Source organism: Macaca fascicularis, chromosome 15 (assembly GCF_037993035.2).
Source record: "Macaca fascicularis isolate 582-1 chromosome 15, T2T-MFA8v1.1".
Lineage (NCBI taxonomy): Eukaryota > Metazoa > Chordata > Mammalia > Primates > Cercopithecidae > Macaca > Macaca fascicularis.
Genome location: NC_088389.1, coordinates 83,133,372 through 83,146,887, shown reverse-complemented (window position 1 = coordinate 83,146,887; position 13,516 = coordinate 83,133,372). Strand labels below are relative to the sequence as shown.

Below are 13,516 nucleotides of genomic sequence, written 5' to 3'. Positions count from 1 at the left end.
CTTCTGAATTTCTAAGAAGAAGTTTTCTCCCTTATTGTAAAAACGCAGATTTCCCGAGTGTCCATGAATGATTTATTCATGGTCTACTTGTGTAGTAGCAAAAGAAAAGAATTATACATTACATTTTTTTTTTATCTTGTGCAAGAGAGGAATTTAAAAAAATATATTTGGTAAGACCTTTAATAAAATTTTTAATGAGTTGTCTTTCCAACTCATAGTCATTACAAAGACTACTGTCTCCTCTATTATCATGACTCAGAACACTGTATTTCTTTTCCTAGCTGTCATATGTGTTGTTTCCACATTGCTTTTGGTCTTTAAGTTAAATATTCCTCTTCTGTTAAAGAAAAACCAAGTTGTACCCATATGTAAGTTGGTACTTAAATTACCCCTTGATAAATGTCATAAATATATTAATAACATTTTCTCCAAGATTTAAACATGAGATATCACCAGTACTCTGAGCTGAATAAAGTTGCTCTATCATTAAGAAAATTTCCCCTTTCTTCCTTTATTACTGCCTTCCCCTACTTCTCCATAAGTTTTAATAATAGAATATTTGAAGAATGGATAAATGTCATATAATTTTTTATCTTGTATCTTCCTCTCTCTTATTAAACCCTAAATTCTATAAAGACAGAGGCTATACCTTTCTTGTTTATCTTTGTATGCTTAATGCCTAAGTTTGGTATATAGTAGGAATTCAGTAATTTAGTTGAATGAATGAATAGTAGGACGTATAATATGAATGCTGCTCTTAGAAATTGGCTTTGTTGAAAATCTATTTCTTGTATATTGAAATATTTATATTACTAAATACAATGAGGAGAAATAACAAGAAAAGAGTATTTCCAATATGAATATTTTAAAACTGAATTTGCTACTTGCTTTTTAACACTTAAAGAATAGTCCAAGGCCGGGCGCGGTGGCTCAAGCCTGTAATCCCAGTACTTTGGGAGGCCGAGGCGGGTGGATCACGATGTCAGGAGATCGAGACCATCCTGGCTAACATGGTGAAACCCCGTCTCTACTAAAAATACAAAAAAAAAACTAGCCGGGCGTGGTGGCGGGCGCCTGTAGTCCCAGCTACTCGGAGGCTGAGGCAGGAGAATGGCGTAAACCCGGGAGGCGGAGCTTGCAGTGAGCCGAGATCGCGCCACTGCACTCCAGCCTGGGTGACACAGCGAGACTCCGTCTCAAAAAAAAAAAAAAAAAAAAAAAAAAAAAGAATAGTCCAATCAGCAATCAATTTAAAGTAGTTTTTGAAACTCAACTTTTTGGATTAATACTTGGAGCTACATTTATCATGTGACCTTTATTAGCTCAACTAACGTAATTTATGGCCCAACTAAATTAAAGTAGTTTGAAGGCATAACATGGAAATACTCATACTTTTACCATGAGTATCAGTTTTAAGGGTTTTAATTGAAACATGATGTAGACTATGTAGATAATAGCATTTTTATTGTTTATTTCAAATTGTAACTTGAGAATTTTAAGGATTGAAGAATATTTCCAAGTATAACAGAAAATTATATACTCTTGGGTTCAGAAATTATTATTTAAGCAAAATAGTGCAGTATAAAAAGCCTGACTAATCAGAAACACAAGGACCACAGTAAGTGTACATAACTCCCCCAAACAGTGGTAGTGTAGACTGTTCATTTAATTAAAGGTATGTACAAACACTGCAGTTACTTAGGAGACATGATAAAAAAACAACAACAACAACAACAAAAAAAACTAACTACCATGTGGGTCTTGATAAGGTAGAAAGTAGTCATAAATTTAAATTTGATATATTATGAACTTTAATATGGCCGCTTGTTTAGAAAGGCTATTAATACTTGGCCATACAGCAGCATACTTGGAGAATAAAATTCTACTCAAGGTTTCATAATGTCTTTTCGACTCTACCTAATTGTAGTATCTCTGTTACTATTTGCCTAACTTTTGTCCCTTTGTGACTTTAAGGGTATATTTTCATCCTATATTTTTCTCTAGGCATCCACAAGGACAAAGATAAACCTCCCAGCTTCTCTGCTGTCCTTGAGACGTTGAGGCGTACCTTGACAGATTACCAGAACAAGCTGGAAGATGCATCTAATGAGGTAACACTTGCACTGTTTGGCTGCACACATATAGCCTTCGGCCTGTACCAGTACGTATTCCTTGCTTGTTACAAAGGTCAAAAAGATTGGGAATGTTGAACTGACAGCTTCACAGATACAAAAAATAATACATTATCTTTCACTGTTCTTTCTTTAAGTGTGGCCTAAAGTCATGTCTCACTTACGTTTTTGTAACTCTTCAGTCACACTATTGTTTTCAAAATTATAAAGACTCTATCACTTCTTGATCTTCATAATTTATCTGTCTTAATGAAAACACTGTGCAAGTAGTTTAAGTTAATACGTACTGTATTTAAATGTTAATGTGTTTTTACAACGTTTGGTATAGCTACTGGAAATTTAGGTTTTGTCAGTGTTTTAGGTTAAGATTTCTACAAACTGTGGAAGTCTTAATAAAAAAGAGAGAAATTAGTTTTCATTCTCTAAAGGGAGTAAAGTGTTGTTAGAAGTTTTTAAAAAACAAATATCTGTTTGATGTAGCCTGGGAGCTTTTAGTTTGCTGATTGAAAAAGCTCATGCTTCTATTTATCATCTCATTTGTATTGTTTAATGTGTGGGTTGATAATTTTCTTGGGTATTAAAATGTTTTATGAATTTGTGCTTTAAAAATTGAAGAGTTTGTCTAGTTACATCTTGTCAAATTAGCATATGAAGTAATTACATTAAATACAATTAGTTAGCAAAGCAACAAACAGATTGTTAGAGTCAAAGACAAGTCACGTAGCAAGGAATTTGGAGTTTATCCTTGTGTTTATCTCTTTCTTTCATATAATATAAACACCACAAAACGGTTACATTTCACATTTCAGATGCGGCTTATTTTATTTTAGCTTGCTAAGATGAACAAAGAAGGAAAAGTGAGTCTTCTTAATACCCTCGGTAATTGTTCAAAAGGCATAAAAGAAAATGACCATCGAAATAATTAAATTTCTATGAAGAACAAATATTATGAAGTCTTTCCCAGTGAGACAAGACAACCTGTATTGTTAGTAGTTTATGAAACTCTTCTGAGGCCTAGGTCTGGAAGCTGCAGGGTAACTAGGAACATATTACCCACAGCGAATTGTTATTTGGGAGGATGAATGTCACATGATCCTCAGCACAGTTGAAAAGTCGACTCAGCAGGCTTTGGCTTAGTAATGCGCTTTGTTGTGAACCAGTGCCAGAGACAGCAGTGGGGAGACCAAGGGGGTGGCTGCAAAGAAAGCAAAAAGAGCAGTCTGACAGAAAGAAGAATGAACTGTCAAAGAAAATAAATCACAAGCGGTGCAGGACCAACTGATGACCTGCCACAAGCCTTCCCAGTAGGACTGCATGTGACCGACCCTGAAGTTGTCATATGGAGTGAGAGACCAGTGAATACCCTCATGATGTATAGAAAGAACAGTCTTCTGCTCTGTTCTCTTTTCTTTACTTGTAGATGCCCCTGCTTCTGGCATTTTGGTCCAGTAGGATTTTAAGAATAAAGTTGTATTTGTTTACAACAAGAATGAAATCCTTTATCTGAATGTGTGGTAAAAATACAGTAACATCAGTGATATTTTAAGCTTGAATGCTTTCTTTTCTTTTTAGCTATGTGAACTTGTGACAGAAGCTATATAGTATTTAACCAAAAGAAATAATTTTTTGAAGACTCTTAATTACTATTGAAAATTTATATTTAAGTAATTGCATAAAAAGCACTTAAAGATTAACTTTTGAGGTACTCTCCTTGAAAAATGTAAAAAAGTTACTTACATTTTCTTTCATCAGCTAAACAGCATGAACGATGCTAGGGAAAAGGCATGTAATGAACTTGATTCTACGAAACAGAAGATAGACTCTCACACTAAAAATATAAAGGTATTATTTAGAATAACTTTTACCTTTTGTATTAAGAAACAAATGTAGTTATCTAGGGAATATTTTAAAGTAGAGATATTGAGGTACCTGAAAATATATATTTGTATTTTTTAAACTATGTATGGATAGAATTTTAATTTTTTCTTGTTGATTAAGAGTAACAAGAATGTTTTTTTCATTTAAAAAATTAAAACTTGATTGGAAATTGTTTTGGTTAAAGGAAAATTTGTTTCCTAGATTCAATAATAATACCTTATGAGATTCAAATAATTATTTAAGATGAAATGTCCAGCCTTAGGTACATATTAAACATATTTTGCATAAGCACATCCGTATTTGGAGTCAGTTTTCATCATTTTAGGGTGGAGCCATTGTTTTCAGTACATCGTGTCTGTTAATGGGCTGAGACCACACCTGGCTAAGGCCCAGGACTATAGTTTATTTTAGTTTCTGTGCTGGTTTTATGTACTACATCTTTGCAAAATTATACTGAGTCAGCTCTCAGAAGTTTCTCAGTATTGCTGGAATTTTATTTTGTTGTTTCATGTTGGGTTTGTCATGGACACACTTCAATAGAATTTGTTAGGTTTAAGGAATAAACAGTTCAGCAGAACTTTGTGCCACATATTTGAGATTTCTATAAGTGGTTGGCATGTCATTGGAAAGTAAATGTGCTTATATTAAATGTAAGATATTTATTTTAAAATATTTAAAAAATTTTGAGCTACAACATTGTTTTAAAAAAATAAGTTGAAAGGAAACTGCCTTGAAAGAACTTTTTGGAATAAGTCATCATATTAACATTTTATATAAATGTTTAAACATAACAAATGTTCTAATTTTTGAGCTAAGATATTATATTTAGAAAATACATTCAGTAAAATATTTTAATGTAAACAGATGCTTTCCTGCCTTTGCAATTCTTTCATTGTAAAGCTTTGAAAATTTTCAATATGTATTTTATACTAGTGTCCCCTCACCCCTTGTTGGCTGGCCTTTCTACAATCTCTTTATTTGGTATCTATGACAGGAACTTCAGGATAAACTGGCTGATGTCAATAAAGAGTTAAGTCATTTACGCACTAAATGTGCAGACCGAGAGGCTTTAATCAGCACTTTAAAAGTGGAACTACAAAATGTGCTGCACTGTTGGGAGAAAGAAAAGGCTCAAGCAGCCCAGTCTGAAAGTGAACTGCAGAAGCTTTCCCAGGCTTTCCATAAGGATGCTGAGGTATTACCTGAGACTCAATGACTGTCAGGAAAGGCCTTTCACTAATCTCAGTGTTATACATCAAGTGACTATTTTTACTTATATTTAATTAAGAAAATTGTTCTGAGCAGAGTATTTTGAAACGTTCGTGACAGCTGCAAAATCGCTCACTTCATTACTCTTGTGTCATTCTCTCTTGTGAGAGAAGTACTATAACTTGCACAACTCATTTTCTTGATTATCGTTTGTACAACTATCTTTTTTGACTTTTAGAACATTGTAACTCAAGTAACTATGCTCCTAACAGTCCTTTCAAGGTTTGCCTGTTTGCCAATGACAAAATTATTTTTTATTTCAGTAGCTTGGTAGATTGATACGGTGGAAAGAATAAGTATTTTATAATCAGATAGACCTGAACTTGCATCCTGATACTTCTGTTTATAAATGGTTTGGCTGTGGACAAGCTATACAACTTAGCCTCTCCACATCTTAGTTTTCTTATTTATTTTTTTTCTTTTTTGAGACAAAGTCTTGCTCTGTCGCCCAGGCTGGAGTGCAGTGGCGTGATCTGGGCTCATTGCAACCTCCACCTCCCAGCTTCAAGAGATTACAGGTGTCCACCGCCATGCCTGGCTAATTTTTGTATTTTTAGTAGAGATGGGGTTTCACCATGTTGGCCAGGCTGTTCTCGAACTCCTGACCTCAGGTGATCTGCCCACCTCGGCCTCCCCTCCTAAAGTACTGGGATTACAGGCCTGAGCCACTGTGCCCGGCCTAGTTTCCTTATTTGTAAAACAGTAATAATATCTACTTTAACAGATAGCCTCCTTACTCTGTATGATTATAGGATGTTAATAAAATTTAGAAAAATAAAAGTCCCATAAAATTAAAACTTTTCATTTAGACCCCCTGGAGAGTTGCCTATCCATTTGTGTCTGTTAATGGCTTATAAAAATATTATGACACAAATTTCATATTTCGTATGAGCCTGTGTGAATGGAATTATCTTCTAGTTCTTTTTACCCTATGGATTATAGAGCTAGTCTAGCTAGTGGAACTGGTTTATCTAATTCATCCTGCATATTGAGTTCATTACTCCAACAAATATGAACATGAATGCCAAGAGAGTAAAAAGGAAACATTCTTTCCACTCTTTTTACAGTCTGGGATTTAAATTGTGTCCACATGAAGGGGTTGGAATTGCTCTACACATCAGATAATGATTAAAGTAAAGGAAACTAGAAGCCTGACTGTATTGTAAAGTCAGCATGTCTACAGCACTGTGGTTGGGTTCAACATGTGTGAATTGATTTTGGATTTTGGAGTCTCTTTTCATGCCAAATGGATGATTATCATGCTTGGTTTATCACAGCCCAAGCAAAAAGGACATAATAGCGACACAATGAATTATCCTTAAGGATGAACTTCCTTGAGAACGAATGTGATCAGTAGGCAAAACACAGGAGGAAGGTTTTTATGTATTTGTTAAGTTATATTTAATAAGACTTTAAAACATTTTGACCTAGTTAAAAAATGCGAAAGTCATCATTAACTGCTTATGAAAAGGCATAGCATATTTGTGAAAAAATCTGATCTCTTAAATTTGTTGTTGTAACTACATTTTTAAATTTTTTGTTTTTTAAATTATTGCTTTTGGAAAAAAAGTAAGGTGGCATACATAGTGAACTAAAGATTTACATTTTGATATTTGTAAGAAAATATTCTCTATAATTTCTAATTATAAAACTTTTGCATATGCTATATTCAGTTTTTAAAAAATGTATAATAGACTTTCTAAATTTTCTTTTTAAATTTATCCCTTTTAAAAGTTTCTTCCTGCTGATCTATTAAAAAATCTTGAGGGAACTTTTTTATCTACATAAAATAAAAATATTCATTTTGCAGCTTCACAGTTACCTTGTCTTTGAGTTCCATGCTTTGGGACTTTATAGATGAAACACCTTATAAAGAGCGCTATTTGACATTATAGTAAATAAACCCTCCTCATGTGTTCAAATGTGATCTGCTTTATATGAATTCAGCAGCATAGTGTTTCTAAGTCATTCAGCAATGGATAATTTAATTACTGAAGTGGTAATATAATTTTAAAGGACTTTTAAAAAACATTTCTAATTGGACATTTTCAAAAGTATGTCTTAAGCAGCTATATCCATTTTTTTTGCTGTTACTTTATAATATTTAAACACCTACAAATGCCCAGTGTGCCAAATACTATATGAACTTATAAGTGGGGAAAACAAATGAGCCCATCTTCCATATCTTTCATATCACTATCTGCTTTGCCTAAGGGGCTTGGGATAGATTTCCTATAAGTAGTAAGTAAACTGGAATCTCTGGAGGAAGAAGAAAGCTGAGTAATTGTGTCCATGTAAAGTACAGATATTGGTATAACTTTTTTTCATCAGAGTTGAATAACACTATTTTTTTCTGTATTGTTTTTTGACAAGTAGTATCTATTTTGGCAAATGTAAATATTAAATTATAGAATTACTATACTGAGTTACAGTTAGATAGGCTGATAAACAATGAGTCCAATCCAGACACTTCGTGTGATAGCTAAGGAAACTTAGGCCTGAACAGGTGTTTACTCAAATCACAACCTCATCAGTAGCAGAGCTGGGAATGAATCTTGGTCTTCTGGCTTCTAGACTCAGATTTTGATTTTGAATACCAAGTGTAAGCAGTTCCAAATGTTTTATCTGGTGCTTAGTTTTGAATATAAAAAAGTCATTAAAATATTCTGAGACTTGAGTATTATAATTTCCTTTTCAGGTTTTTGAAATTAACTCTTCACCATTTGTATTATGTATTTTACTTCTTACAATGTTTATATACAGCAAATAATTTTTCTTTTTTTTTTCCTGCAGGAGAAGCTAACCTTTCTTCACACCTTGTATCAGCACTTGGTAGCAGGCTGTGTGCTCATAAAACAACCAGAAGGCATGCTGGATAAATTCTCTTGGTCTGAGCTTTGTGCAGTCTTACAGGAGAATGTTGATGCCCTGATTGCAGACCTCAACAGGGCTAATGAGAAGGTAACTGTCCTCAGGCACCAGATACCTCTATTAAATTCAGTGACATTTGTCCACATCACAGTATCATTAAGAGGGGCTGACATTCATCTTATTTCAAAAAGAATTTGGATGTTAATAATTCAATACCATTAATTATGGCTTGTCTACAACTCAGTTTGATGCCATTGCTGTGGGCATGTAAATGTGACTGAAGTCTGTATGAAGTCTCTAAGCTCCACTTTCTGTGCAGGACATGCTAATACTACTAGCCAGTATTAGCCACAGGGACCTAATTAAAAGAAAATAAATTAATCTTACTGATGAAGCAATTCAAAGAACTTAGTCATTTACATGAATAAACCAACTCTTTATGTTAGCATAAAATAGAAACAGGATACAGTTATTCAAAAACATGATCTTAAAATTCTTTACTTAGGAAATATAAGGTGTTATTTTTAAAAGCACTTAAACATTTTAAATTATATGCTTATGATTTGCTTCTCGAAATACAACAAAGTGTGTATTAGAAAACTCGTTCCGTGCTTTAGAATGCAAAAAGTGTATTTTATAGGAGAATGTAGTAGACCTTTATGGTAACATTACTATCTCACAAGTTTAGGAAATCAGTCTCCAGCAAATATTTAAAAACCTGCTTTTGGTTATAGAAAATTACAGTGGCTTAGCAGATCAACATATACCCCCATTGAAGACATTGGTTTTGATCCTGGGTCTATTGAACGTGGTCAGTACTGTGTTTATGTGGTTTAGTTTCCAGGTCTTAGTTGCAATGACATTTGCTTTTAAGGAACAAGAAGAGAAAAACTGTCCTGTAAGTTAAAAAAAATTCTGTTGAAGTAATAAAACAGCATATTGACCTAATTTCAGGGTGATTTTTTTTATTATTGAGCATTTTATCTTGGTCCTATTGACAAACACAACCATAGACACTGAGATGTAGGGCTAAGAAATGAGGGCATAAATTGTGAGAGGCACAGATGCTATTCATGATTGTGAAAGTGTACATAATGGATTTGAAAATTGAAGATAATTAAAATGAATGTATTTTAACCCTATGAGATGGTATTATATTTTTAATAGTTTTCAGTGTTTTAAAACATCCTTAATAGTCATACATTTTAGAAAATGATGATTTTCTTTCCAGTGTTTGAATATGAAACAAAAAATGGTTAGAACATTCTGCTTTATTTTATGAAAACTGCTTGCAGATTTTTAAATCTTTACTTTCTTTCCCGCTGAGATATTTGAATAGCTTGAGCCTTGGTTCCAGAAGTAACAGTATCTTTCTCAATGTCAATCAAATTAATTATAGAATAAGTAACTTCATTAGAAAGAGAAGATGAAAAATTTGCCATCTAAGTATACAAATAACACAATTTTCTGCTAATGTATGGCAGTTTACCCTGCTATTTTCTTTTTTAAAATTTATTTACATTCTATGTTAAAATTTTTATATGATCTTAAGGAATAAAATATAGTAGGACATTTTGGGTGTTTTATTAGGGGAGACAACACAAAGAAATAGCTTGTGAGCATATTTCCTTCTCTGTTGCATCTCCCCATATAGATAAGCCATCTAGAGTATATCTGTAAAAACAAGTCTGACACGATGAGAGAGCTTCAGCAGACTCAGGAAGACACCTTTACCAAAGTGGCAGAACAGATCAAAGCCCAAGAGAGCTGCTGGCACAAACAAAAGAAGGAACTAGAGCTGCAGTATTCTGAACTCCTCCTGGAGGTGCAGAAGAGGGCACAGGTATGCTACCTTTACAAAGGGCTTAAAAATGGTTACTCAGTGTAACCATTAGGAACGTTTTTTTTTCCTAGTAGCAATGCTAAATCGGTTTAAACTTCTTAAGAACTTCATAGAACTTGTTTAGATGCACATATATATGTTTAGATACACACACATATGTGTGTATGTATGGGTGTGTATATTAAGGATTGTCTTTCATGTAAGTTTGGAAATATATGGGTTTCTGATTAAAATATCCCAAAATGCATTGATCAGTTAATTAAATGCTAAAATTATATTTCCTTTATTTATTTTTAAAATAAAAGATTAAAGTATTTGGTAACACATTGTCAGTTTTAGTGTAGGTATTCCTTTATCCAGTTTACTCCATTTGTGGAGGTTCCTATGTGAACCATCATTTAAATTTATTTGGGTTAAAATCTCTTATGCCTACCGGCATTATATAAGAACTAGTGTTATCGTTGTAGGCCATGTAGCAAAAGTAATTCACTATGAGTTGTATTATGTATATCTTGATTGAGAGTAGAAGTTATGGGTTGTTAACATAACCATGTATTTTTCTACACAAATTATCATCAAAATTATTTATATTGTTAACTGTTATCTTCACGTAATCAGGAATAATATGATGATAGGGTATAATTTTTTGGCATTGAATTTATTAATAGGTCACTTTTGTTCCTGAGTTAGGATACTTATGAACCAGAAGGTTGTATATTCTTCCCATGGTTGATTCAGTATTTAGCCTTTTTATTTGATCCATTCGTGCTTGGCAAGTCTAATTAAAAATAACCAAACTATATAAATATATATACATACACATATATAAATACAATTATTGTTATTATCATATTAAATCGGGCCATTCTGCATCCCCAGATTTAAAGGTTCTGTATGAACTTATGCCTTTCTATATGAATTTGAATGAATCAACAAATGTACCATCTAAAAGTAGTAATTTTTTCATTGTATGCAGACTACTATATTATATGCTCTGCATTTTCTAGTATTGAAGTAAAAGACCTAAACAATTTATTTTAATTTTGTAGAGGTAGCACTGATATATAGTGACATGCACAGATCTTAAGTGTATAATTTGATGTTTTTAAAAAGTATTTATTTGATATGTAATATTTGTACATATTTATGGGGTACATGTGATATTTTAATTTATGCATAGAATGTGTAATGCTCAAGCCAGAGTAAGATATCTATCACCTTGAGCATTTATCATTTCTTTGTGTTGGGAACATTTCAAATTTTCTCTTCTTGCTATTGTGAAATATACAATATATTGTTGTTAATAAAGTCACCTTACTGTGCTTTTGAACACTAGACCTTATTCCTTCTAACTGTATAATTGTACCCTTTAACCTACCTCTCTCCATCCCTTTCCTCCCCCAACACACCCTTCCTAGACTATGGTAACTACAATTTGATGTTTTGATCAACGTAAACACCCATGTGATCATTACTCCATTTAAGACTTCAAACATTTTCATTACCCTAGAATGTTCTCGTGTTCTCTCTTCCAGTCAGTTTTATGCCTCATAGGCAACTATTGTTCTGATGCCTGTCATCGTAGATTAGTTTTCACCTGTTCTTGAATTTCATGTAAGTGGAATCATTCAGTAGTCTGGTGTTTGACTAATTTCACTCAATATTAATGTTCTGAGCATAATGTCATTTATGTTGTTGTACGTATCAGTACTTCATTCTTCTTTATGGTCACATAGCATTCCATTTTATCACAGCACCCCTATTTGATGGATTGTGTGTTGATGGATATTTAGTTGTTTCTGTTTTTTAGATATTGTAGATAAAATTGCCACAAACATTATTGTACCAGTCTTTTGTCAACATATGGTTTTATTTCTCTTGGTTAATTACTGAAGTGCAGTTGCCAGGTCATAGGATATATGTGTATTTGTAAGAAACTGTCAAAAGTTTCTAAAAACAGCTTGTGCCATTTTTTATTTCCACCAGCAAAATATGTAAGTTTCCGTTGTTCTACATCCTCTGCAGCGCTTAGTATTGTCAGTCTTTTAAATTTTAGTCAATATAGTGGTTTTAAAATCGTGTTTCATTGTGGTTTAAAGTAACATTTTTTTGGTGATCCATGATGCTGAGCACCTTTCATATACTTATTGGCTATTCACATATCTTCATTTGTAAAGTGTCTCTTCTACTGTTTTCTCATGTAAAAAATAGAGATATTTGTGTTTTTATTACTGATTTCTAAGCATTCTTTATATATCCTGGATGCATATCCTTTGTCATGTATATGCATCGCAATATTTTCTCTGAATCTCATGCTTCTCTTTTCAGTTGTTTCTTTTGGTGATCATATAAGTTTTAAAATTGTGATGAAGTCCAACTTATAAATCTGTTTCTCTTTTGGCTATTTATTTATATATGTGAAATGATTTTTCCTTACCTCAAGGTTGGGAAGATAATCTCTTGTTTCTTCTAGAAGTTTCATAGTTTTAGCTTTTACGTCTAAGTTTGTGATTCTTTTCAAATTAGTTTTTGTGTGTGATGTTAGGTAGAGTTTCATTTTTCCCCCTTCATTTATTGTTCCCACATCACTTGTTCAGCACTTTCCTAGCTGAATAGCCTTGGTACCTTTGTGAAAAAACAGTTGGCCGTACTTAGAAACCACAGACTTGTCCATCTATATAGTTTTGCCCCCTCCAGAATGTCATATAAATGGAATCATACAGTATATAGCCTTTTGGGTCTGGTTACTTTTACTTAGCAAAATATATTTGAGATTCAGTCACATTGTTGCATGTATCAGTAGTGCATTCCTTTTTACTGCTTAATAATGTCCCATTGTATGGCTGTAAAATTTTATCCAAATACTTGCTGATGGGCCTTTGGATTGCTTTTTTTTTTCTTTTTTTTTGGTAATTATAAGTAAAGATGCTTTAAACATCCATGAAAAGGTTTTTGTGTGATCATAAATTTTCATTTATCTTGGGTAAATACTTACGAGTTTGATTTCCAGATTATATGGTAAGTGTATATTTGTATGGTTATATGGTAAGTGTAACTTAAGCAACTATTAAATTGTTTTTCAAAGTGACTGTATCATTTTGCATTCTCACTAGCAATGTAAGAGATTTCCAGTTGCTCTGCACCTGTGCCAGTGTATGGCTTCATCGTTTTTTTCTTTTGAATTGTATCCATTATAATAAGTGTGTAGTGCCATGTCATTGTGATTTCTATTTACATTTTCCCTACTGCCTAGTAAATTAATCATTTATTTATATGTTTATTTGCTATTTGTATATCTTTTCTGGTGAATTATCTTTTCAGATATTTTGCTCAGTTTTTAATCGGATTGTGTGTTTTCTTATCATCAAAGTTTGAGAGTTATTTACATATCGCAGGTTCAAGTCATTTGTCAGATATGTGATTTGTAAATATTTTCTACTGTTTTGTTAGCAGTACTTTTGCAAAGCAAATGTTTCAAATTTTGATGACCCACTTATCAGTTTTTTTTATGGATTATACTTTT

At 32.8% G+C, this 13,516-nt stretch overlaps 1 protein-coding gene across 6 annotated transcripts in view; it reads left to right on the top strand.

Annotated features, from left to right (window-relative positions):
* CCDC171 (coiled-coil domain containing 171) overlaps positions 1-13,516 on the top strand; it is a 383,549-nt gene that overhangs the window by 139,534 nt on the left and 230,499 nt on the right. For all 6 annotated transcript variants that reach the window (XM_074017436.1, XM_005581679.5, XM_045373284.3 and 3 more), the window contains 5 exons: positions 2,005-2,111; positions 3,885-3,974; positions 5,005-5,205; positions 8,073-8,240; positions 9,805-9,993. In XM_074017436.1, coding sequence (XP_073873537.1) covers positions 2,005-2,111; positions 3,885-3,974; positions 5,005-5,205; positions 8,073-8,240; positions 9,805-9,993 — 755 coding nt within the window. The remainder of the gene's footprint in view (positions 1-2,004; positions 2,112-3,884; positions 3,975-5,004; positions 5,206-8,072; positions 8,241-9,804; positions 9,994-13,516) is intronic.